Source organism: Panthera pardus, unplaced genomic scaffold, assembly GCF_024362965.1.
Source record: "Panthera pardus isolate Hobbes unplaced genomic scaffold, ASM2436296v1 HiC_scaffold_24, whole genome shotgun sequence".
Classification (NCBI taxonomy): Eukaryota; Metazoa; Chordata; class Mammalia; order Carnivora; family Felidae; genus Panthera; species Panthera pardus.
Window position 1 is genome coordinate 20,500,265 of NW_026526810.1, and position 24,540 is coordinate 20,524,804.

The following is a 24,540-nucleotide window of genomic DNA, read 5'->3' on the forward strand; positions in this document are numbered from 1 at the left end:
GAAGTCATATGATATGTCTTTCTCTAATTTCACTTACCATAATACACTCTAGTCCCACTCATGCTGTTGCAAATGGCAAGATTTCATTCTTTTTGATTGTCAAGTAATACTCCATTATATATATATCTTATGTATATGTATATATATCTTATGTATATGTATATATACCTTATATATGTATATCATACATACATATGTATATATATCTTATCATTATATCATCATTTATATATATATATATATATATATATATATATATATATATATATATATAATGGAGTATGTGTATGTATGTGTGTGTGTGTATACACACATACATATCTCACATCTTCTTTATCCATTCATCTGTCAAGAGACATTTGGGCTCTTTCTACACTTTGGTTATTGTCATAAAATCAATTGTTAATTAAGAAGAATCATTCAGACCTGAACTCAAAATTTTATAATTTCCTAAATGTTTTCCTTTACACCAGTTGTCCTAATGCCACTGAGCAGGAGACTTGCTAAATCAGAGGCCAGGAGACTAGTGCCCAAATGTGGGCCAAGTCTGGCCCATGGCCTGTTTTTGAAAAGCCAATGAGCCTAGAATGAATTTTACATTTTTAAAGGTTGTTAAAAAAAAAAAAAAAAAAAAGGAAAGAAGCATATATTACAAAGACTAAAATATGTAGGCTACCTGGCTCTTTACCAAAACAATTCATCCACCCTTGCTATAAATCAACATTTCATTTATAGAGTTTTATCAAATGAATGTCAACTAGCCTACAATGTGCCAAGCACTGACAATAAGTTTATTTTCTTATTACTGAGTTTTGAAAGCTCTTTATAATAATTTTGAAAGTAAGACCTAAGCCAGATGTATGATTGCAAATGCTTTCCCAGTCTGTAGCATGTCTTTTCAAACACCCGGAGTTCACATTTTTATGAAGTCCAATTTATCCTGTTTTTCTTTACTGGATCATGCTTTTGGAGTTCTTTCTAAAACTCCTTGTCTGACCTAAAGTCACAAAGGTTTTCTCTCATGTTTTCTTCTATAAGCTTTTGGACTTAGGTTTCACATTTATGACTATGATTCATTTTGAGTTAATTTTGGATACAGTGCAAGTCAAGAAGTTCACTGCTTGCTATATGGTTATCCAGTTGTTCAAGACCATTTGTTGAAAAAGCTCTGTTCTCCAATAAACTGCACTTTTGTAAACTGTGCATTGGAAGTTATAAGGCAGAAATCAAACTTCATTTTTCCACACTCATTATTCAGTATTTGTGGTACATTTTGAGACTCTATTCTGTTCCACTAATACATTTCTCTCTCTTTACAACAGTACTACACTGTTTTGATTACTGTAGCTTTAAAATCAGGCTTGAAATAAGGTAGCGTCTTCCAACTTTGCTCCTGATTTTCAAAGTTGCTTTGATTATTCTAGGTGCTCTGTATTTCTCTATGAATTTTACAATCAGCTTGTCAATTTCTACAGAAATTTTGTTTGAGAAGGGGTTCAATCTATAGGTTAATTTGAGGAAAACTAATAAATCAACAATATTGAGTCTTTTAATCCATGAACACAGTATACTCATTTGTTGATTTTTAAGTCTTCTAAAATCTTCCCTAGCAATATTTTATAGTTTTCTCTAAGTCATCCATGTGTTTTGTTTTTTTTTTTGGTCAAATTTATCCCTTACTATTTCAATTGTGGGGGAGGGTAATATAAATGGTATTTTTAAATTTCAATTTCTGATTACATTTGCTTAGTATAAAGACAATTGCTTTTTATTTATTGATCTATCCTGCAACCCTGCTAACCTCACTTATTGATTCTAGTAGCTTTTTTGTAGGTACCATAGATTTTCTATATAAGCAATTATACTACGTGTAAAGAAGCAGCTTTAATTCTCTTTCCCATTTGAATGCCTTTTATATCTTTATACTGCTGAACTTCACTTGACAATCTTGAAGTACAATGCTGAATCTTGATAGCAGATGTCCTTGGTCTTGGTTCCTATAGTTAGGGGAAGTTCAGTATGTCATATTAAGTCACTATTAGCTCTATATTTAACAGAGATGCCCTTTATCAAGTTACAGAAGTTCTCTTTTATTCCTAGATCTAATTTGGACATTTTTCAGCCATCATTTCTCAAAATCCCCTATCCTCCTCTCCTTTGGTGACTTTACTTATATAATAGGCCACTTGAGGCTGTTGTCCACAATTCACTCATGTGATATTCATTTTATATGTTTGTGTATTTCATTTGTTTCAGTTTCTATTGTTACGTCATCAAGCTCACTGATCTTTTCCTCTACTATGTTTAATCTATATTAAACACATGCACTGTATTCTTCACCCCAGACTTTGATTAGGGCATTTAAAATACCTTTCAATCTCTAACATGCTTAAGTTTTCCCTCAAGTTTCTTAAAGATATAGGCATGTGGTTAAAATACTGTTTTAATATTTTTATCTAGTAATTCTACTACTTATGTCATTTCTGGGTCAGTTTTAATTGAATGATTTTTCTCTTTATATGGGCTATACTTTCCTACTCTTTTGCATGCCTGATAAATTTTTTACAGCTTTGAGATATAATTGACATATAACATTGTATAAATTTAAGGTGTACAATATGATGAGTTGATACATATATACTGCAAAATGATTACCACAATAAGGTTAACACAGCCATCACCTCACATAATAATTTTTGTGTGGTGTGAACACTGAAGATCTACTCCCTCTGAGCAACTTTCAAGGATACAATAAAGTATTGTTAACTACAGTCACCATGCTGTACATTATGTCCCCAGAATTTATTCATCTTATAACTGGAAGTTAGTACCCTTTGTCGACATCTCCCAACCCCCCAATCCCCAGCCCCTGGAAACCACCAGTCTACTCTAATTCTAGGAGTTCAGTTTTTTTAGATTCCAAATATAAGTGAAATCATAGTGTTTTGTCTTTCTCTGACTGATTTCACTTAGCATAATGTCCTCTAGGTTAATCCAAATTGTCACAAATGCCAAGATTTCTTTTTCTATGGCTGAATAATATTCTAACACACATACTACCACCACCCCACCCCACCCCACCCCACCCCACATCTTCTTCACCCATTCATCTGTGGATGAACATTTAGGTTGTTTCCATGTCTTGGCTATTATTAACAATGCCACACTGAACACTGGAGTATAGATCCTTTCAAGAAAATTATTTCATTTTCATCAGATATACACCCAGAAGAGGGATTGCTGGATCACATGGTAGTTCTATTTTTTACTTTTTTCTATGTTTTCCTATAGTGGCTGCATGAATTTATATTCCCACCAACAGTGTATAAAGTTTCCCTTTTCTCCACAACCTCAGCAGCACTTATATCTTGTCTTTTTAATAAAAGCCATTCTAACAGGTGTAAGGTAATATCTCACGGCTTCGATTTGCATTCCCCTGAAAATCAGTAATGCTAAGCAACTTTTCATGTACCTGTGGGTCATCTGTATGTCTTCTCTGGAAAAATGTCTATTCAGGTTCTTTGCCCATTTGTTAATTGGGTTTTTTTTTTTTTTTTTTAGTTTTTGCTACTGAGTTATACAAGTTCCTTACACATTTTTGACATTAATCCCTTACCAGTTATATGGTTTGCAAATATTTTCTGTTATTCTATAGGCTGCCTTTTATTTTGTTGATTGTTTCACTTGCTGTACAGAAGCTTTTTAGTTTAATGTAGTCCCACTTTATTTTTGCTTCTGGTGCTTGTGCTTTTAGTGTCATATCCAAAATAACATTGCAAAGACCAAGGTCAAGGAGCTTTCTCCCTATGTTTTCTTAGAGGACTCTTATAGTTTCAGAACTTATATTTAGGTTTTTAATCCATTTTGAGTTAATTTTTGTAAGTGGTATAATTCAGGGATCTAATTTCATTCTTTTGCATTTGAATATCCAATTTTCCCAATACTATTTATTGAAGAGACACATGCCTGGTAATTTCTGAATGGATATAGAACATTGTGACGTTTCTCTTGCTGAGCGCTTGATATGTCTGTATTGATAAAGATATTCCTGAGCTTATGGTTCCTTGTGAACAATTTAATCCTTTCAGGTTTTGCTTTTAAGTGTTTTTGATGGGATCAGAGCAACAGTCTACCTTTAGTTTTTTTACCCACTTTTGTGCAACATCATTCTTAGTCCTCTAACCAATGTTCTGGGAATTATCAGGTTTTGGAAGCAAGCTGTATTGTCTGCCCTCTGTGAGCTCTGTGGACCATTCCTTCTAGTCCTTTTGGGTGGTTTGTTCCTTGGCCTCTGAGTTCCTTGGCCACTGACACATGTGACTGTCAGTATTCACCTCCGTAGATCACTGTATGTAACTTTACTGCCTGTTATCCATTGTCTTTAGGGCAGCTGTTTCATATATTTAGTCTGGTACTTTAAGTTATTTCAGAGATGAAGGTCTTTGTTACTCCAACTGGGCAGGTAATTCCCATTAATTTTTAAAAACTAGAAAGTTTGGTTACTTTGTTTAAAAAATATTGTCATTTGTGTGTCCCCTTATCCTCACTCCTTCCATTTCCTCTGTATTTACAGCTTTAGTATCACACATGTTACCAAAATGCCAACTGTTGATTCAGTGAATTACTTGGGATCAGAGGAAGAAAACTTGGGGAGAAGGACGAAGAGAAGCTCAATGTACTTAGTACTTAAAAATCGAAAATTCAGAATTGATTTTCCCCTCAAATAGAAGGGCAGTGGAGGCAAGCCCACACATTGTAACATGAACTTATTTCTGCCAAATGAGTCATTAACATTTAACTTGAGTAGATTATTATAAATGTTGTCCTGAAAAACAAAGTGCCAATATGTTATACAAGAGGTAAAAGAAACAAGGAAAGCATAACATCAAAAATAATGTTTTCACATAATACCTTCTGTTGCCATGCCCCAACTTCCCATCTTCTGCCTCACCCCAAGAGTAAACTTCTCCTTCTGAAGAGAGGGCAAGACAGTGTTTTCCTCCTGAGTTCACAGCTACTTTCTTAATAAACACGTGTTGAATGGATTCAAGTAATGTTGGGGTAGATACCGACTCTGTCCCTCCAATTCCTAGTCTGCCGCCTGCACCATATCCAGTGGCATACAGCTAAGATGAGAAGAATATAAATATCAGATTTTTATCTAAATATCCCTATGTTCTAGTAATTAACAAACTCAATCAGTGTTCTAGATATTTTTACCACAGAGAAATGAATTTTAAAGTTAAAAATCACAGGAATGGGGGCATCTGGGTGGCTCAGTCAGGGTCGTGGGATTGAGCCCTGCACTGGGCTCTGCACTGAGCATGGAGTCTGGTTAAGATTCTCTCTCTCCCTTTCCCTCTGCCCCTCCCTGGCTCACACACATGTGCGCTCGCTCTCTCTCAAAAAAAAAAAAAAAAAAAAAAAAAAAAAAAAAAAAAAGTTACAAGAATGTTTAAGACTTTTCCATGCTTTATCAAACACTAAAAATGAAATAGTTATGACTATTTAAAATCCCAAGTTCACAAAATGTATTTTAAAAAGAAGATCTTTTCCCTGGAAGCAAATCTCTGATAGTAACACTGATAGAAACACTCATAGAAAAACTATAAATAGATGTAGTATTTCAGCAAGGCTGCATATAAGTCACACAGTAGAATACACTATTTTTCTTTCGTTCTAAGTGAGTAATTATTTCAGGGCACAAGGTTTATCATTAATTTAAAAAAGAATCAGACTGCCTTTTCCAAATGCATGTCAAACATCCCTCCTATAAAAATTTAAATATTGTTTCATACTGTTTCAAATGCATTGCTGCAATGACACAATAGTAAGGAAAACCTCAAGGACTAAAACAGAAAGTGAAACCAAGAACTCAGATTGATAAAAGAGCCCTAAAGCCAGTGTCCCCTGAGAAGGTTTTGAGAATCTTCAGCACACGGGGTGTCGAGGGTAAAGTACCAAGCTTAAAAGGAGTCTCCTTTTAGAAAGATGATCCTCCAGTGGGCCAACTGTGAGGAATAAAAAGAAAACAACAAAGCAAGTTCCCTTTCTCAATCTCAGCACTAAATTATATGGAGAAAAAGCTCTCCTGAGAATTAACAACCATGAAAGGTGGTCATTAGGTTGGTTTTCAGTCTAAATTTATACTATGTATGGTCTAAATTCCTTTGAGAATTTAATTTACAATGACTTAGATTTGTAGTACCCCAGGGTTATAAATTCTCTTTTGATGAGTGATTTCCAACTAAGCCTCAAAGAATTTCTACATAAAATTTTCTAAGGAAAAGGGTCAGCTCATAGTTGAAAAAAGATGCCATGAGGGAGTCAGAACAACAGTCCAATATTATCTTTAAAGAAATAAAAGCTTGAAAGTATCCCTAAGGAATAAGAATTACAAAATTACCCAAAGCAGAACTTCCAGGGATTAAAAAAACAATAATTGAAATTAAATACCCAGATACATTTAATAGCAGATTATAAATAGGTGACAAGAGACTAGAAGATGAATCTGAAGACATTCTTTAGCATATAGCATAGAAACACAAAGAGAAGAGGAAACATGGAAAGAAGGAGATAGAGATATAAAGCACTCAACAATCAGAACACATTTTCAGGCAGAGATCACACGGAGAATATGGTAGAAGCAATATCTGAGGCAAAAAAACAGTCTAGGAATTTACCAGAGTTGTTTAAAGACAACTTCTCAAGAGCCAGAAAGCCCCCCTCTCCCATCCCTTACCACCTGGCAAAAACAAAGTAAAACAAAAAAGGGCAATAAAAATATATCACAGCAAAATGCAGATCACTAAAGAAATATCTTAAAAGTAGCCATAGAGAAAAGATTTATTACCTCCATTTGGGTAAAAGTTAGTCTGACTGCTGACATCTCATTAGCAACAATGAAGTCCAAAATCCAAAAGAATAAAACGTTTAACAGGCTGACTGAAAATAATAGTCAACTTAAAATTTCATACTCTAGAACAGGGGTTGGCAAATTATGGCCCATGAGTCAAATCAGGCCCACCATGTACTTTTGTAAATAAAGCTTTATTGGACATAGCCAGACACATTCATTTACATATCATTCATAGGCTTGTTTTCATAGTTGCCAACAGAGACCACATGACCCATAGAGCCAAAAATACTATCACGACCTTTACAGAAAATGTTTGCAACTCTTACTTAGGATAAAGGATAAAATAAAGACATATTCAAATAAACAAAAACAATCTGAGGATAAACCAACAAAAGACTCACTAAAGAAAAATGAAAATATAAAGTAGAAGCAAAATGAAGTAGAAGAAACTGTTTAAAGATATAAGGTCTGAGACATAAGAAATAATGTGAGCAAAGACATGTGCAACATTTGGGTAAATCTGGAAAAATAACAACAAAAATAATAATGCCTATCATTCCCTAATGGGTTTGTGCCAGAACACAGGATAACAAAGTATCAGCTATTTGTATTACTTGGGAGGAGGACAGAAGTAGTAATTCACTTCAGATTTTACATATGCATGTTATAATAACCAGGAAACAATAAAAGACATAGAATTCTCCAGAGAATAGAAAAAGGGAAAAAAACAAAACAAAACACTTCAACCCTTTTTTATGAGACTAGCACAATCTTGATATTCTTGGCAGGCAGTCTCTGATGTGGTTCCCAAGAGTCCCTAATTCACACCCTGTGTAATCCCTTCTCCTTGAACATGGGCTAGACCTAGTGACTCAATTCTAATGGACAGAATATGGCAACAAGGATGGACTGTCACTTTTGGATTAGGTCACACAAGACTGTAACTTGTGTCTTGCCACACCTCCCTTGCTTGCTCTGAGGAAGCCAGCTGCTACAGTGTGATGTGGCAAAGAACTGAGGGCAGCCTCAACCAACAGCTCATGAGGAACTGAATGCTCAGTATAGCCCTGAGGCAACTGCAGCCTGGGGAGAGATCCTAGGTGGGAGGACCAAGCTAAGCCACCTCCAGAGTCCTGACGCAGAGAAACTGCAAGATAATAAACATGCATTTTTAAGTTAATTGTTGTAAGTTAAATAGATATATAATAATAGAGTACCAAAATCAGACAAGGAATATATAAGACAGAAACATTATTATAATCGCACTTTAAGATCTTGGAGCTCCCAAAAATCCCAAAGAAAATATTCACAAACACAAACCAAAAAAATATAAAACATCCTGACCAAGGTGGGTGTCTCCACAGAATGCAAGTGGGTTAAATATAAGAAAACCAATTAATCCAATTCACAACATAAATCCACTAAAGGAGAAAACATCCCTAGGAATAGTTTTTTTTAATGTAGAAAGAGAAGGCAATTTCCTTAATCTCATAAAGATCATCCACCAAAACCTCACAGTAAGTTTGTGAAATGTTCAATCACAGTGTTTACTTTGCAAACTGGATTAAGACAAGAACAAGCCCACAACTACCACCCCTGCTCAATATTATACCAAAACAACCCAATACAATGAGCTTCCTTTCTTCCACACAAAAAGGAAAAAATAAGAGTGGTGAACTGAAAAGGAACAAAACTGATTTACAGATTATGACTCTATAAAGAAGATACAAGAAATCCTGAGATATAGAAAAGAAAGAAAATAGTTGAATAAGGTCACCAAACATAAAGACAATATATATGTATCAACCATTTCATCATACTAGAAGCAATTTTTTAAAAAGCATTACACTAGCAAATAAAAAAAAGGAATACTCTAATGTATTATTGATATGCAAACAGTACACTTTTCTACGTACGCTGTATTTCAAAATAAAACACTGTAAAGTTATAGAACACATCAAAGATCATACAGATATATTTTAGAATGATAACTGCTTCCAACAATAAGTACTATTAACCTTGAGATAACGTTTTAATAGAGTCCTTACACATACCATGGACCAATAACGCACTCTAGCCATAGCTGTCTCTTAGTTTTTAACATATGACACACAAAAGGCACCCTTACCTTTCCATCAGCTGTCACTGCAAACAGAGTCTGTTCTCCTCCAATTAACTGCACAGGTCTGAGAGTTGCAAGAGCTTCACATGGAGTGGGAACTTTAACTTTTGCACCTTCGATGCCCCCAAGCTGTCCCCTATGATTATGCCCCCATCCATAAATTGTTCCACTGCCACCCGCAGAAAGAGTCCAGTCATCTGGTCGCCTACAACAAACATTAAGTGAACAATTAACATGGGAAAGAACTGCACATACAACACCTTTCCCCAGTGTACAGCATTATTCTTGGTTCTGATATAATAACCTGTTCATCCACTGCACAAGTTGTTCATCTTGCTCTCTTTTAAAAATGTCGTGGCTCTCGTGGAGAACATCCATGTGTTCACTGTCTGCCATTAACTCACGAATTTTCTTAGCCACCTAGACAACATTATTATGAGATTATCAATAAACACTCACCTCTCAAAAATGAAACACATAATATTAAGGTAACAACACAGGAGTGATCCCGATTGCAGAATCTGAGGGAATGCCAACATCAATACTGTGATTTTATAGTTAATAAGCAAAATCAATACAATTATAATCAAGTCTAAGATATTGGAATGTCTGGGCAGTACTAGTATATCTTTAGTTTACTAAAAATAAACTTTAACTGAAATTCACAGTATGCATTTATTCATTTTCACCTATGTGATTTTTTTCTTTATGGTATCCCTTTGTAAGAGAAATGTTGCTGTGTCTCATAATATTGGCATCTGTTTACACCATGACTGAATAAGGAAAATGTTTTTACATTCCAAAATAACATGCAATACCTCATCAAGAAAAAGACGTGGCAATGGTGTTCTTTTGTCCAGGGCCACAGCAACGCGGGAGGCCATGCAGTACCTTCGGAACCAAGCCCACTTGTGTGTCTCAGCACAGCAAGGGAGAGTGTCTAGCTCCAGGTCACAAGCAAGAGCTACCAGTACCTGTAGCAACCAAAAATTAACAAAACAAGGAAGCTCAGAAATGCAGCTAAGAATCTACTTCACCAACACTGCATGCTAAAGACAGACACCATTACAGGGTTTCTGTGAGTTCTCATTCAGGAGCTCCTTATTCCAGGCTGACTGCCATGTGCCTGCAAGTGTTTTACCACTACCAGTGGTGTGGATTATTCCCACCCAGCTCCTAGTGATGCACCTTATACACAAGACCTCAGATCTGACAACTGCCACAACACTTACTGCCCAAGTCAAGCATCTCAAAGTACACTAATACTTGGCTAAAGTATTAAGGGCTTATTAGGTCATAGTCATTTCTGGAAATTTTTCATATTCAACTTCAGCAATACTTACCCATGTCCTCAAGGAGGCCTGAAATGTGGTGCACTACACACAACCACTCTCTGTGTCTCTCCTAGCCAACCAGCTCTCTCATCACTTTATTTATTTATTTTTAATATGAAATTTATTGTCAAATTGGTTTCCATACAACACCCAGTGCTAATCCCAACAGGTGCCCTCCTCAATGCCCATCACCCACTTTCCCCTCCCTCCCACCTCCCATCAACCCTCAGTTTATTCTCAGTTTTTAAGAGCCTCTTATGGTTTGCCTCCTTCCCTCTCTGTAACTTTTTTTTTCCCCTTCCTCTCCCCCATGGTCTTCTGTTAAGTTTCTCAGGATCCACATAAGAGTGAAAACATATGGCATCTTTCTCTGTATGACTTATCTCACTTAGCAAAACACTCTCCAGTTTCATCCATGTTGCTACAAAAGGCCAGATTTCATTCTTTCTCATTGCCAAGTAGTATTCCACTGTATATATAAACCACAACTTCTTTATCCATTTATCAGTTGATGGACATTTAGGCTCTTTCCATAATTTGGCTATTGTTGAAAGTGCTTCTATAAACATTGGGGTACACGTGTGCCTATGCATCAGCACTCCTGTATCCCTTGGGTAAATTCCTAGCAGTGCTATTGCTGGCTGATAGGGTAGATCTATTTTTAACTTTTTGAGGAACCTCCACACTGTTTTCCAGAGCGGCTGCACCAGTTTGCATTCCCACCAACAGTGCAAGAGGGTTACCGTTTCTCCACATCCTCGCCAACACCTATAGTCTCCTGATTTGTTTGTTTTAGCCACTCTGACTGGCATGAGGTGGTATCTCAGTGCGGTTTTGATTTGTATTTCCTTGATGAGGAGTGATGTTGAGCATCTTTTCATGTGCCTGTTGGCCATCCGGATGTCTTCTTTAGAAAAGTGTCTACTCATGTCTCCTGCCCATTTCTTCACTGGATTATTTGTTTTCCGGGTGTGGAGTTTGGTGAGTTATTTATAGATTTTGGATACTAGACCTTTGTCCGATATGTCATTTGCAAATGTCTTTTCCCATTCCATCGGCTACCTTTTAGTTTTGTTGATTGTTTCCTTTGCAGTGCAGAAGCTTTTTATCTTCATAAGGTCCCAATAATTGATTTTTGCTTTTAATTTCCTTGCCTTTGGAGATGTGTCAAGTAAGAAATTGCTGCAGCTGAGGTCAGACAGGTTTTTTCCTGCTTTCTCCTCTAGGGTTTTGATGGTTTCCTGTCTCACATTCAGGTCCTTCATCCATGTTGAGTTTATTTTGTGAATGGTGTAAGAAAGTGGTCTAGTTTTATTCTTCTGCATGTTGCAGTTGCAGTGTCCAGTTCTCCCAGCACCACTTGTTAAAGAGACTGTATTTTTTCCATTGGATATTCTTTCCTACTTTGTCAAAGATTAATCGTTGGCCATACTTTTGTGGATCTCATCACTTTAAAACAAGTCAAATATTACCTTAAAGAATGGGCTGTGGAGCAGTTGCTTGCCACCTCTTACAATAGGATCTTCATATTCAAATTGCCTTTGCAAAGCTTCCGGAAGGCCTTTTACCAAAGCAGCAAGAGCACTACCTGTAAAACTCTAAGAAAACAACAAGATTATATCCTAGTAAAGCAATCCAAAATGTAGGGAAAGTAACCATTTTATTTCTGTGAGTCAAAAGTTTTGTTATATTGATACTATTCTCCCTAAAAAATGTGTATTGATATTTTCAAATAGGTTTGATGAACACTAAAATTTAAAAGAAGAGCTTGAAAATTTACCTCAGAATGCTTGGTCTAGATTTCAATACAGCACTTGCAGGGAACAAGGCCCTTTTTGGCCTACAAAGTCCCATCTCCCAAGATCGTTAGGATCAAGCATCCTTTTAACAGTAACTACCTCATCCAACAAAATAAGGGGATGTGGTGAGCCAGACTTGTTGCAAAGTCTAACAGATACAATCCTATGCTCACAGCCATTGACACATCTTTGTTTCCAAAAATCACAGGCCAGCCTGCACTCAGTATATGGAGTAACATAAAGGAGTCTGGATGGGACAAAAGCAGGCTTATTGTTATGTAGAATTTCCCAACTCTTCTCAGTGACTTAAATTTTTCAAGCAATATTTTTTTTAAATTTTTTTTTAACATTTATTCATTTTTGAGAGACAGAGATAGAGTGTGAGTGGAGGAGGGGCAGAGAGAGAGGGAGATACAGAATCTGAAGCAGGCTCCAGGCTGTGAGCTGTCAGCACAGGGCCTGATGTGGGGCTCGAACTCACAGACTGCAAGATCATGACCTGAGCTGAAGTCAGACACTCAACTGACTGAGCCACCCAGATGCCCCTTAAATTATTCAAGCAACATTTTATTCCCAAAGTCAAACATCTAGAAACTGTGAGGTAATGTTCCATACCAAAGCTCTTGCTTCTCCATCATTATCTCCAAGTAGCCTGTTTATGTTAATTGATTGCCCAAATTCAGTTGTAAGCAGCTTCCTCAGTCTCTGAAGGGCCCACATTCTGTGACTGGCAGCTTAAATGAGCAGACAGAAAATATCAGAAGCTTGACCATTTTTCCCATCAAGTACAACAGACATAATAAAGGTGCTATTTACCTAAGGCACTCAGCTGTGCACAGGCTGCCAGTGATGCTGCAAGGCGAGGGACAATGCTTCTGTTTGAGGTGAGATTGAGCCGGAAGTCTAACAGACATGTCACCAAGTCCATGGACGGACAGGAGAGGACACAGCGATCAGAAAGGAGGTCTTTAGGGCCTGCGAAATGAGCACTGTAAATGTTTCCATGTTGGACAGGATAAGGGCTACCCCACAAGGAGACCTGTACAATCTGACCAAGAGTGGTCCTCATCTACTCGGATGCCATGCTTAGAGGGTGCCCATGGTACCGCCACTGTCTATGTCACACAACTATGCACTGTATTAGACATTTTATCTGAAAATCAAACAGCTTAAGAAGTTCATTCAACAATAATAACTCCTTTCCCATTAGGTAATGGAGTCCTAACATCCCAACAACTGGGCTACTAAGGTTGCTCTTTGGCAGTTACGATCACCACTGTGGTGGGGCCTTGGGCAGTGCTGGCTCCCAACACAACAGGAGAAGGCAGAGTACAATGTACTAAATGAAAACAATTTATGTGTCCACCTTGCTTGAGTCATCAAGATTTGGACATCGCAAGCCCCCTACTTACCTGCAGCTGGCATGATGGGATAGACTGTGAAGCGCCAGCCCCATCCATTCACAGACCCATCACTGATGAACTTCCACTTCAACTCATCCCCTGGGATGCGTAGCTCACTGGACCAGTCAGACCATTCTCGGCCTAGTGGGGAAAATTATGCCCCAGGATTGGGTTCACTATGTCATGTGATAAACACAAACTTTTTTAAAAACAAAGCAAAATCATTCACACTATGTCTCAAGAACAGCTGGCTCCTCCAACCCAAGTTCTCCAAAATCTGAGTTCCCTCTACTCCTAGTGAATGATATTTAATACATACTGCCCTTCCATACACATTACATCAAGTACTAGGGAAAATGAAGACAGGTGGGCACTACCCTGATACATAGCTACAACACTGCAGAGCCAGCAGCACACAAGCCCAGGTCAAGGGCTATAGAGAGTTTCCTGGGGAAGGTCTTATGTGATGGCAGTTACCCAGGAAACAGGAGAAAGAGCCCCAGATTTCCTCACAGAGCATGCAATCTTACCAAAACCTGAGCCCAGCCCTTACTGCAGTCAATTATAAACCAAGTCCCTTTAGGAAGCTTTTTCATACATCATATTTTAGTTTGCACAAGCCTGGTACTCCCATATGTCTTACAGCACCATCTCTAGCTATCTGGGTGAAACTGGGCCTCCAAGATGGCCAATGTCCTGACAAGGACCTACCAGGAACCCAGTAATTCTACCGCCACTGGTGAGGTGCAGATACCATTCTCATAACTATCTTACTCAAAGTACTGTGAACAGGCAGACAAAACCTTCTATACTTTGCAGCAAAATAGCTTACTATCCCTTCCTTTAGTCTCACACAGGAATGAAGCAGTAGCATTCTGTTTAGTAAGTTACTAGTTCTGTTCTACGAAGGTGGGCAGATAGTGTCCTGTTCAACCTCCCTTCACACCTGACCGCACGGAGACAATCCTGTTGACACCATCCATGACTGTGAGAGGGTCGTGACGCCTCTCTGTAGAGCACTGCCGGTCAAACTCCACCCTGAGTCCTTCTGCACCTGGAGGTCAAGTGAGCACAAAACACACAGTGATCACTCCCAAATGACATACCACAGACAAGGCCATAAGCTGCAACAGACACATAGAAACAGTGAGACTAATATGATGTTTAACAGCTAATGAAAAGCAGAAAGTCAGGAGGAACTGACCTCATAGACAAGAATCTAAGATTGACTGCCTCTTTCCCCCCACTTTATCTCCCACAGAAGACTTCACCTGTGATGGAAAGCCCAAGAATACACTTCTGCTTGGCAAATTCATTTTGTGCTCTCATTTCTGGGCAAATTTTCAGGCTGCAACCTCAGTTGCCAGACCAAACTTTATTATCCCCCCACCCCACACACATTTAAAATGCCACATGAAACCATATTCATCAACATTTAGTATTAGATCTAGAGTCTTCTGTGGGACAAGTTAGCTTACAAAAGAATTAATGAAGAGCAGGACCTAGGTTATGGTGGAGGGAAGAGGTTAACAAATCCCCTCCTTCAAAGCAGCTATAAAACCATTCAAAATTATAAAAGATGATGATCTCAGGGCTCTGCAAATAAATTAAAGGCAAACAACAAGTTGAGAAGTGTTTATTCATGAAAAAAACTGCCAAACTTGGATAGAGATGGGAGTACCTATGATGTTCTTGCCTGGGTATGTTTCCATCCAAGCTGGAGGACAGTTCTACCAAGATGGGACTCTGCCTCCAGGGGAAGCTGACTGGTGCAGAGCAGGGAGCAGAAAATGCATGCCAGGGGCACTGCTAATAAAAAGACCAACAAGAAAGCCTCCATCTCCACTGGCCTGAGAACATGGTTTGGCGAGTGAGTATCAAATCTGAGAGGTAAGTATCAAATCTGAGAACTATCCAGAAATTTAACAAGGAGATCATAAAATTCAGAGAGCACAGAAGGGCCAGTGAGGGCATCACGGAGGCCTGGACAAACTGGGATGCGCACGCACAGGAAAACTGCCAAAACAGAGTTCTATGCCCTCCCTGCTCCCACCCGCATGTAGATCCACCAACAGAAGGGGAGATCAACAGGCTTGAGCATAAGCCAAGAGGATACAGAACAAACCCTAGAAGTCAGGCTAGAGAACAAAAATGAGAACAAAAGAATGAAACCAGGACATCAGAGGCCACATGCTGTGAGGGAACCAGATTTCAGAGAGAATTACAGTCATGTTACAAAACAAGTACAGAACACAATGAAAATAACCTATCAACCAATACAAATCTTGAAAAAGAATATCAGAATCCAGATGATACTACATACTACTACCTAAAATGTTCGCTTTTCAAAAAAATTATGAGACAAGCAAAAACACTGAAAAATGTGAGCCATACTCAAAAGTAAAATCAGTCAATAAAAATGAACTCTGATGCCCAAATGCTAGATCTAGCAAACAATAAAGCAACTGAAATGTTCGAAAAATCCAAGAAAACCAGAGAAAATAAGATAACACAGAAAACATGGTAACAAATGATAAGACTGACTTAACAAATATAGAATCTCAATAAAGAGGGAGAAACTATGAAAAAAGTACTAAAAGGAAATTTTGGAGTTGGAAAATAGAATGACCCAAATGAAAAATTCATTAGATGGGCAAAATGGCAGAAAAAAGGGAGTCAAATTGAAGACTGTATCATTTCTCTCTTACTCCTGGAAAATAAGAGAAAAAAGACAGGAAAAATGAGAAAGTCTCAAACACCTAGGAGACAACATTAAGGAATACAAACATATGCATCTGGGAATTTCCTCCCAAAAAACAGAAGAGAAAAAAAGGGCACAGAAAGAGTAATTAAAAAATACAGCCCAAACCTCCTTATTTGATGAAAAACATTAATCTACAGTTCCCAAAATTAATAAATCCCAAGTAGGATAAAACAAAGAGATCCACACCTAGATATTATACTGAAACTACTGAAAACCAAAGACAAAAAGAGAAAATCATGAAAGCAGCAAGATTAAAAAAAAAAGTCACAAAACACCTAGGGGTACAAAATACCATTAATGGCTGCCTTCAATGGACATCAGAAACCAGTGGGATGACATGTTTAAAATAATAAAAGGGAAAAACTCTAAGATTTCTCAACTAAGAAATCTATATCTAGCAAAACTATCCTTCAAAAAGTGAAGGCAAAATTAAAACATTCCCAAATAAACACATAGTGAGAGAACTGCTAGCAGATATGCTTTACAAAAACCATTTACAGTATTCCAGGCTGAAATACAATGATATCAAATGGAAACCTGAATCCATGGGAAGAAATAAAAAGCACTGGAAAAGGGAAATATGTGGGTTAAGAGACAGCATAAGTATTTTTTTTCCCTTTCCTTTTCTTAATACTTTTAAAATACAAAATATTACATGGAGCAGAGCTTAGGAAACTATAGTCCATGGGCCATATCTGTCTCACCCCCCATTTTTGCATAGCCTGTGAGCAAAGAATGATTTGTGTATTTTCAAATGGTTAGAAAAAAAATCAAAATAATATTTTGTGACACACGGAAGTTTGCTAATCCTTGACATAATGCAATGATTATCATACCATATACATGTATGTATAACAGATATAGTTACAAGTATGTGGCACAAATTTCTAACATATATAAATGTAACATATATGACAATAACAGCAAAAAGGAGAGAAAAGGAAATAGAACTACACTGGAGCAAAGTTGCTACATTTTACCAGAATTAAGATATTAACCATGAAGTAGATGGTGATATATTCAAATGCTTATTTTAGACCCTAGAACAAACACTAAAAAAAGTGGCTGAAAATCAACAGAGGAATTAAAATGTTACACACGAAAAAATTTTAACACAAAAGAAAGCACTAAAGGAAGAACAAAAGAAGACACAGGCATTAGAGAAAATATAGCAAAATGCCAGATGTAAATCCAACCAAAGCCATAATTACATTAGATATGAATGGCCTAAGCATCTCAATCAAAAAGCAGAGATTGCTGGATGAAAAAAGCAAGATGCAACTAAAAGGTGCATAACCAGAGACAAACCCAGGCTCAAAGACAAAAAAAAGTTCGAAGTAAAAAGATGGAAAAAAATCTAGTATGGAAACAATCACCATAAAAGAAACGGAGTCGCTATACAAATATTACACAAAACAGACTTTAAGGCAAGAAATGTTAATAGAAACAAAAAGGGACATTTCACACTGAAAAAAGAGTCAAACATCAGATATAAATAACAATTACAAAGGTATGCACACCTAACAACAAAGCTCCAAAATATATGAATGGAAAGCTGATAGAAATGAAAGAAGTAGACAAGTCCACAATTATAGCTGAAGATTTCAATATCCAAGTCTCCAGGACTGACAGAATGAATGAAAGAAAATCAATAAGACTACATATTTCAACAGGACTACCAATCATCTTAACCTTACAGATAATAATTACAGAACACTCCCCCAACAAAGGAATAATGTACATTCCTATTAAGCAGACATGAAGCATTCTCTATGATAGACCACATTCTATAAAACAAGTTTCAATAAATTTAAAAGATGTGAAATCATTCAATGTATGACTGAACAACTACAACCATAATTGTATTACAGTGGAATTGAATCAGAAATCAACAAAAGAAGGAAATTTGGGAAACCTCCAATACTTAAACGGCACTTCTAAATAATCCATGGTTCAAACAAGAGATCTCAAAAAAGAAATTAGGAAATATTTAGGCTGAACAAAACTTGAAAACACAGCATTATCATAATTTATGTGGCATAGCCAAAGCAGTGTTTAGAAGGAAATGTGTCACTTCAAACTCTATTAGAAAAGAGGTCTCAATAATCTATGGTTCTACCTTAAAAAAACTAAAAACAAAAAGCAAAAACATATTGTACCTGAAACAGAAGGAAGAAAATTATAAAGATCAGAATAGAAATCAGTAAAAGAGAAAACAGAAAAACAACTGAAGAACAAAACAAATCAATGAAACCAGAAATTAGTCCTTTGAAAAGATCAACAAAATAAACTTTTAAGATGAATGATTGGTGGGGGCAGAAATGTAGAAGATACAAATGATCAAAACCAGGAAAAAAAGAAGGAATATCACTATTGTGTTATAATAAAATATGTATTTTATTATACATATCTTGTATCTCATCATTGGCACAAAGCTCCTAAGACCCTAGAAATTTTCTGTTAGGAGTGTCTTTTGTCATTCATAAGGAGCCTTTTTGAGCCCACCTAAATTTATGCTAATGAGGTAATTTAGGGTGGGGTCTCTAGATTACCTCAGAATGGGGCTGGTCACCAGAAAGACCAAATGATTAGAGGGCTGGCTCTTTTAATACCACCAAGAGATCTCTGGGAAGGGGAGGTAAGGTGGAGGGGGTATTGTAGATTAAGATACATAAAACTCCTGAATAGCAAGATTTGATAAGACACCAAGCTGGGAGGATGATATACCCCAGTTTCATAGCAACAAAAGCCCCTGTATCAGGTCTTTTCCTGACCTCATCCTATGTACCTGTTCATCTCGCTATTCACCTGCACCCTTTATAATATCCTTTACAATAAACTGGTAAACCTATGTGTGAAGCTAAATAAAGGACACCTCATTTCAAATGAAGTCAGGAGGCTAGAATGGGGAGCTCTCATGCCCTACCATTCTTCATCAGTTGCAGACCCCAACAGGAAGAGAGGTATCTTGCGTTCCCAACAGGAAGAATGTCAATCCTACACAAACTCTTTCAGAGAAAAGAGGAGGAAGGAACATGTATTAAGGCCAGTATTATCCTGACACCAAAACCAGGCAAAGCTATCACAAGAAAGAAAAGCTATATGAATAAATGAATAAATTTTAAAATACAAACCTAAAAAAAAGCTATAGGGCAATACTATTCATGAAAATAGATGCAAAAATTCTTAACAAAATATTAGCAAACCAAATCCTGTAACATATAATAAAGATTATACATTATGAACAACTGTGATTTGTTTAAGATCAGAGTGAGTTTAATATCCAAAAACTGATTTCTGCAATATGCATTACTGAGTAACAAAACACACAAAAAGCATTTGCCAAATCCAACACTCATTCATAAAATGTACCTACTACCCCCCACTAAGTAGGAATAGAAACTTCCCCAAGTTGATAAGGGCATTTATGAAAAATCTATAGTTAATGAATTTAATGCTGAGAGACTGAATATATTCACCCTACTGGAACAAGGAAAAGGATTTCCACTCTCCCTCTTTGTATACAACACTGATTGTAGTCAGTCTCTGCTCTAGATTAAGGAATAGATGATGCCCTTTAAACTGCTATAAAGAAAGACATGTATGAAATGAGATTGGGGAAAGGCTGTTTCTGCATATGATGGTTAGGAAAGAATTCTCTGAACAAGAGAATGGTCAGAACTCTATAACTAATTGCCTAGGGGAAGAATATTTCAGGCAGATGGCAAATATGAAGTGAGACAAATATCCTGAACCTGGAATATATTTCAGGACTAGGAAAGAAGATGATGAGGAGGTGCCAGGAAGGAGAGACAACGAGGGAGAAAGGAATACATTGAAGAGGTGATCAGGGTTCATACAAAGTTGCATAGGCCATGGTTATAGAAGTTTAGCTCCTATTTTAAGGTTATAGGGATATACTGGTGGGTTTTAAGCAGAGGACCAGCATGTTCTGACTGGGTTGGTTCACAGGGTGGTTTTAAGAGAGCATCTCTGGATGTCCTGTAGGGAGATGATTCTGGAGGACACAGAAGGTTAGGTGTAGAGGTGGGAACATGAGCAGCCCACTAATATATGGTGCTCATATAATAAACTGGATGTGACTAGGTGGTTGGACCCAGAATGGCCTGGAGTTAGAGAGAAATGGCTAAGTTTGTAATGTATATATTTTAAAAGTAGAAATGATAAGCACTTCTGGGGAAGAAGGCAGATAGGAAAACCCTAAATTCACTTTACCCCACAGATACAACTAGGTAACTCACATCAGAGCAAACAACTCAGAAAGAGGCCCAAAGACTGGGGGAACAAAATGACACAACTAAAATCAGTCAAGGTATTCACAATATAAACAGATGTAAAATATGACACCATATACTAAAACATTGGGGGAGAGAGGAGAAAAAAATGGGTTCAAACTTACACAACCATCAACTTAATATAGATTGCTTATATGCAGAAGATGTTATATACAAACCTAATGGTAACCACAAATCAAAACCTACTGATATGCAAAGAATAAAGAGAAAGAAATTCAAATATATCATTAATGAAAACCAGCAAACCACGAAAGAAAGAAAAAAGGATCAGTGAAAAACCTCAGAAACAACTGCAAAACAACAATCAATTTATGGCAATAAATAGGTATCTATCAATAATCACTTTGAATGTAAATGGACTAAATGCTCCAATCAAAAGACACAAGGTGTCAGAATGGATAAAAAACAAAACAAACGAACAAAAAAACAGGACCTATCTATATGCTGCCTACAAGAGACTCATTTCAGACCTAAAGACACCTGCACACTGAAAGTGAGGGGGTGAAGAAACACTTATCATATAAATGGATGTCAAAAGAAAGCCAAAGTGGCAATACTTAAAGTAGATTTTAAAACAAAGACTGTAACAACATACCAAGAAAGACACATTACAATAATAAAGAGGACACTCCAACAAAAAGATATAACAACTGTAAATATTTATGCACTCAATACAGGAATACTGAAATACATAAAATAGTTAATAACAAACATAAAGAAACTAATTGAAAGTAACATACTAATAGTAGATGTTAACACTCCACTTACACTGATGGACAGATCATCCAAACAGAAAATCAACAAGGAAACAGTGGCTTTGAATGACACACTGGACTAGATGAATTTAACACACATATTCAGAACATTCCATTCAAAAACAGCAGAATACATGTTCTTTTCAGGAAGGCACAGAACATCCTCCAAAACAGATCACGGAGTAGTCCACAAAACGAGCCTTGACAAATTCAAGAAAATCAAAGCCATACCATGCATCTTTTCTGATCACAACATTATGAAACTAGAAATCAGAAATCATTATGAAACTATAGGAAAAGTCTGGAAAACCACAAATACACGGAGGGTAAATAACATGCTACTGAAAAATAAATGGGTTAACCAAGAAATCAAAGAAGAAATCAAAAAGTACATGGAATCAGGGGTGCCTGGGTGGCTTAGCTGGTTAAGTATCCGACTCTGGATTTCAGCTCAGGTCATGAACTCACGGTTTGTGGGTTCGAGCCCCACATCTGACTCTGTGCTTACAGCATGGAGCCTGCTTGGGACTGACACTCTCTCTCTCTCTCTCTCTCTGTCTCTCTTCTCTCTCTCCGTCTCCCTCTCTCTCTGCACCTCCCCTGCTCATGCTCACTCTCTCTCTCAAAATGAGTAAATAAACTTTGGGGAAAAAAAAGTACATGGAATCAAACAAAATGGTCCAAAACTTTTGGAACGCAGCAAAAATGTTCTAAGAGGTAAGTTTATAGCAATACAGGCCTACATGAAGAAAACAGAAAAATTCACATAAACAACCTAACTTTACATTTAAAAGAGCTAGAAAAAGAACAACAAATGAAACGTAAAACCAGCAGAAGAAAGAAAATGATAAAGATTGGAACAGAAATAAATGATATAGAAACTAAAAAAAAACAATAGATCAATAAAACCAGGAGCTAGTTCTTTGAAAAGATCAACAAAATTGATAAACCTCTAGCCAGACTCATCAAAGAAAAAAAAAAGCAACTCCAATAAAAAAAAGTGACAAATGAAAGAGGAGAAATAACAACCAACACCACAAAAATATATAAAATTGTAAGGGAGGGACGCCTGGTTAAGCGTCCAACTTCAGCTCAGGTCATGATCTCAGGGTTCATGGGTTGGAGCCCCGCATCGGGCTCTGTGCTGACAACTCAGAGCCTGGAGCCTGTTTCAGATTCTGGTCTCCCTTTCTGCCCCTCCCCCACTCGCACTCTGTCTCCCTCTGTCTCAAAAATATATAAACAGTAAAAGAAATTTTTTTAATTGTAAGGGAATGTTATTAAAAACCATATGCCAAAAAATTAGACAACCTAGAAAAAAATGGATAAATTCCTACAAACATATTACCCACCAAACCTGAAACAGGAAGAAATAGAAAATTTGAATAGCCCAATTACCAGCAAGGAGACTGAATCAGTAATCAAAAAACTCCCAACAAATATAAGTCCAGGACTAGACAGTTTCACAGGTGAACTCTAACAAACATTTAAAGAAGAGTTAATACCTGTTCTTCTCAAACTATTCCAAAAAACAGAAGAGGAAGGAAAACTTCTAAGCTCATTCTATGGTGTCAGTATCACCCTGATACCAAAACCAGATAAAGACACCACATAAAAAAAGAGAACTACAGGTCAATATCTCTGATAAACATAGATGCAAAAATCCTCAAAAAAATAGCAAAACCAAATTAGCAAAAAATTAGCAAACCAAATTCAACATTACATTAAAAAAACCATTCACCACAAAAAATGGGATTTATTCTGAGGATGCAAGCATGGTTCAACGTTCACAAATTCATCAACATGATATATAAACCATATGATCATTTCAACAGACTCAGAAAAAACACCTGAAAAAGTACAACATCCATCCATGCTAAAAGCCCTCAAAAAAGTAGGTTTAGAGGGAACATACCTCAGCATAACTAAGACCATATACGAAAAAGCCACAGCGAACATCATACTCAATGAGGCAATACTGAGAGCTTTCCCCCTAAAGTCAGGAATAAGACAAGAATGTCCACTTTCACCACTTTTATTCAACATAGTACTGGAAGTCCTAGCCACAGCATTGAGAAAACAAAAAGACATAAAAGGTATTCAAATGGGCAAGAAAGAAAAGCAAAACTTTCTGATTTGCAGATGACATGATATTTCACACAGAAAACTCTAAAGACTCCACCAAAAAAACTACTAGAACTAATAAATAAGTTCAGTAAAATCACAGGATACAAAATTAATGTGCAGAAATCTGTTGCATTTCTATACACTAATAATGAAGCAAAAGAAAGAGAAATTTAAAAAAAAAATCCCATTTACAATTGCACCCAAAATAATAAGATACCTAGGAATAAACCTAAGCAAAAAGGTGAAAGACCTGTACTGTGAAAACTATAAAACACTGACAAAAGGAACTGAAGACACAAAGAAATGGAAAGATGTTCCATGCTCATGAATTGGAAGAACAAATATTGTTAAAATATTTATACTACCCAAAGCAATCTACACATTTAATGCAATCCCTATCCAAAGACCAATAGCATTTTTCACAGAGCTAGAACAAACAATCCTAAAATTTATATGGAACCACAAAAGACTTTGAATAGCCAAAGCAACCTTGAAAAAGAAAGGCAAAAATGGAGGCATCACAATTCTGGACTTCAAGTTTTATTACCAAGCTGGAGTGGGACACCTGGGTGGCTCAGTCAGTTAAGCGTCCAACTTCAGCTCAGGTCATGATTTCACAGCTCATGAGTTCAAGTCCTTCATTGGACTCTGTGCTGACAGCTCAGAGCCTGGAGCCTGCTTCATATTCTGTGTCTCCCTCTCTCTGTGACCCTCCCCCACTCACACTTGGTCTCTTTCAAAAACAAACATTAAAAAAAATTTTAAATACAGACTAAATTAGAAAGGGCATAAGAGTAAATGAACACAAATAGATGGCGCTTTAAAACAAAGAGAAGGAGGAAAAGAAGAAAAAGAGAAAGGTAGGAAGTATTTGAGAGGCAATAGTTAACATGGAGTCTAAAAGGTATCTAATACACCATGATGATCACGGGTCCATGAAAGAGGGCTAAGGGATTACAAACAGTACAAACTGTAACACAAACAGGTCTGCACTGCAGGTCTGAAACTGCATTTTAAAGGAACATACCACCTATCTGTGAATACCGCCTATAATAACCATT

At 36.9% G+C, this 24,540-nt stretch overlaps 1 protein-coding gene across 5 annotated transcripts in view; it reads right to left on the bottom strand.

Moving 5' to 3' along the window:
* HERC2 (HECT and RLD domain containing E3 ubiquitin protein ligase 2) overlaps nucleotides 1-24,540 on the bottom strand; it is a 268,052-nt gene that overhangs the window by 21,924 nt on the left and 221,588 nt on the right. For all 5 annotated transcript variants that reach the window (XM_019438147.2, XM_019438149.2, XM_019438148.2 and 2 more), the window contains 9 exons: nucleotides 14,464-14,571; nucleotides 13,527-13,658; nucleotides 12,931-13,089; nucleotides 12,730-12,848; nucleotides 11,788-11,913; nucleotides 9,800-9,955; nucleotides 9,286-9,401; nucleotides 8,988-9,186; nucleotides 4,912-5,126 (listed from right to left, as the gene is read on the bottom strand). In XM_019438147.2, the coding sequence (XP_019293692.2) occupies nucleotides 4,912-5,126; nucleotides 8,988-9,186; nucleotides 9,286-9,401; nucleotides 9,800-9,955; nucleotides 11,788-11,913; nucleotides 12,730-12,848; nucleotides 12,931-13,089; nucleotides 13,527-13,658; nucleotides 14,464-14,571 (1,330 nt within the window). The remainder of the gene's footprint in view (nucleotides 1-4,911; nucleotides 5,127-8,987; nucleotides 9,187-9,285; nucleotides 9,402-9,799; nucleotides 9,956-11,787; nucleotides 11,914-12,729; nucleotides 12,849-12,930; nucleotides 13,090-13,526; nucleotides 13,659-14,463; nucleotides 14,572-24,540) is intronic.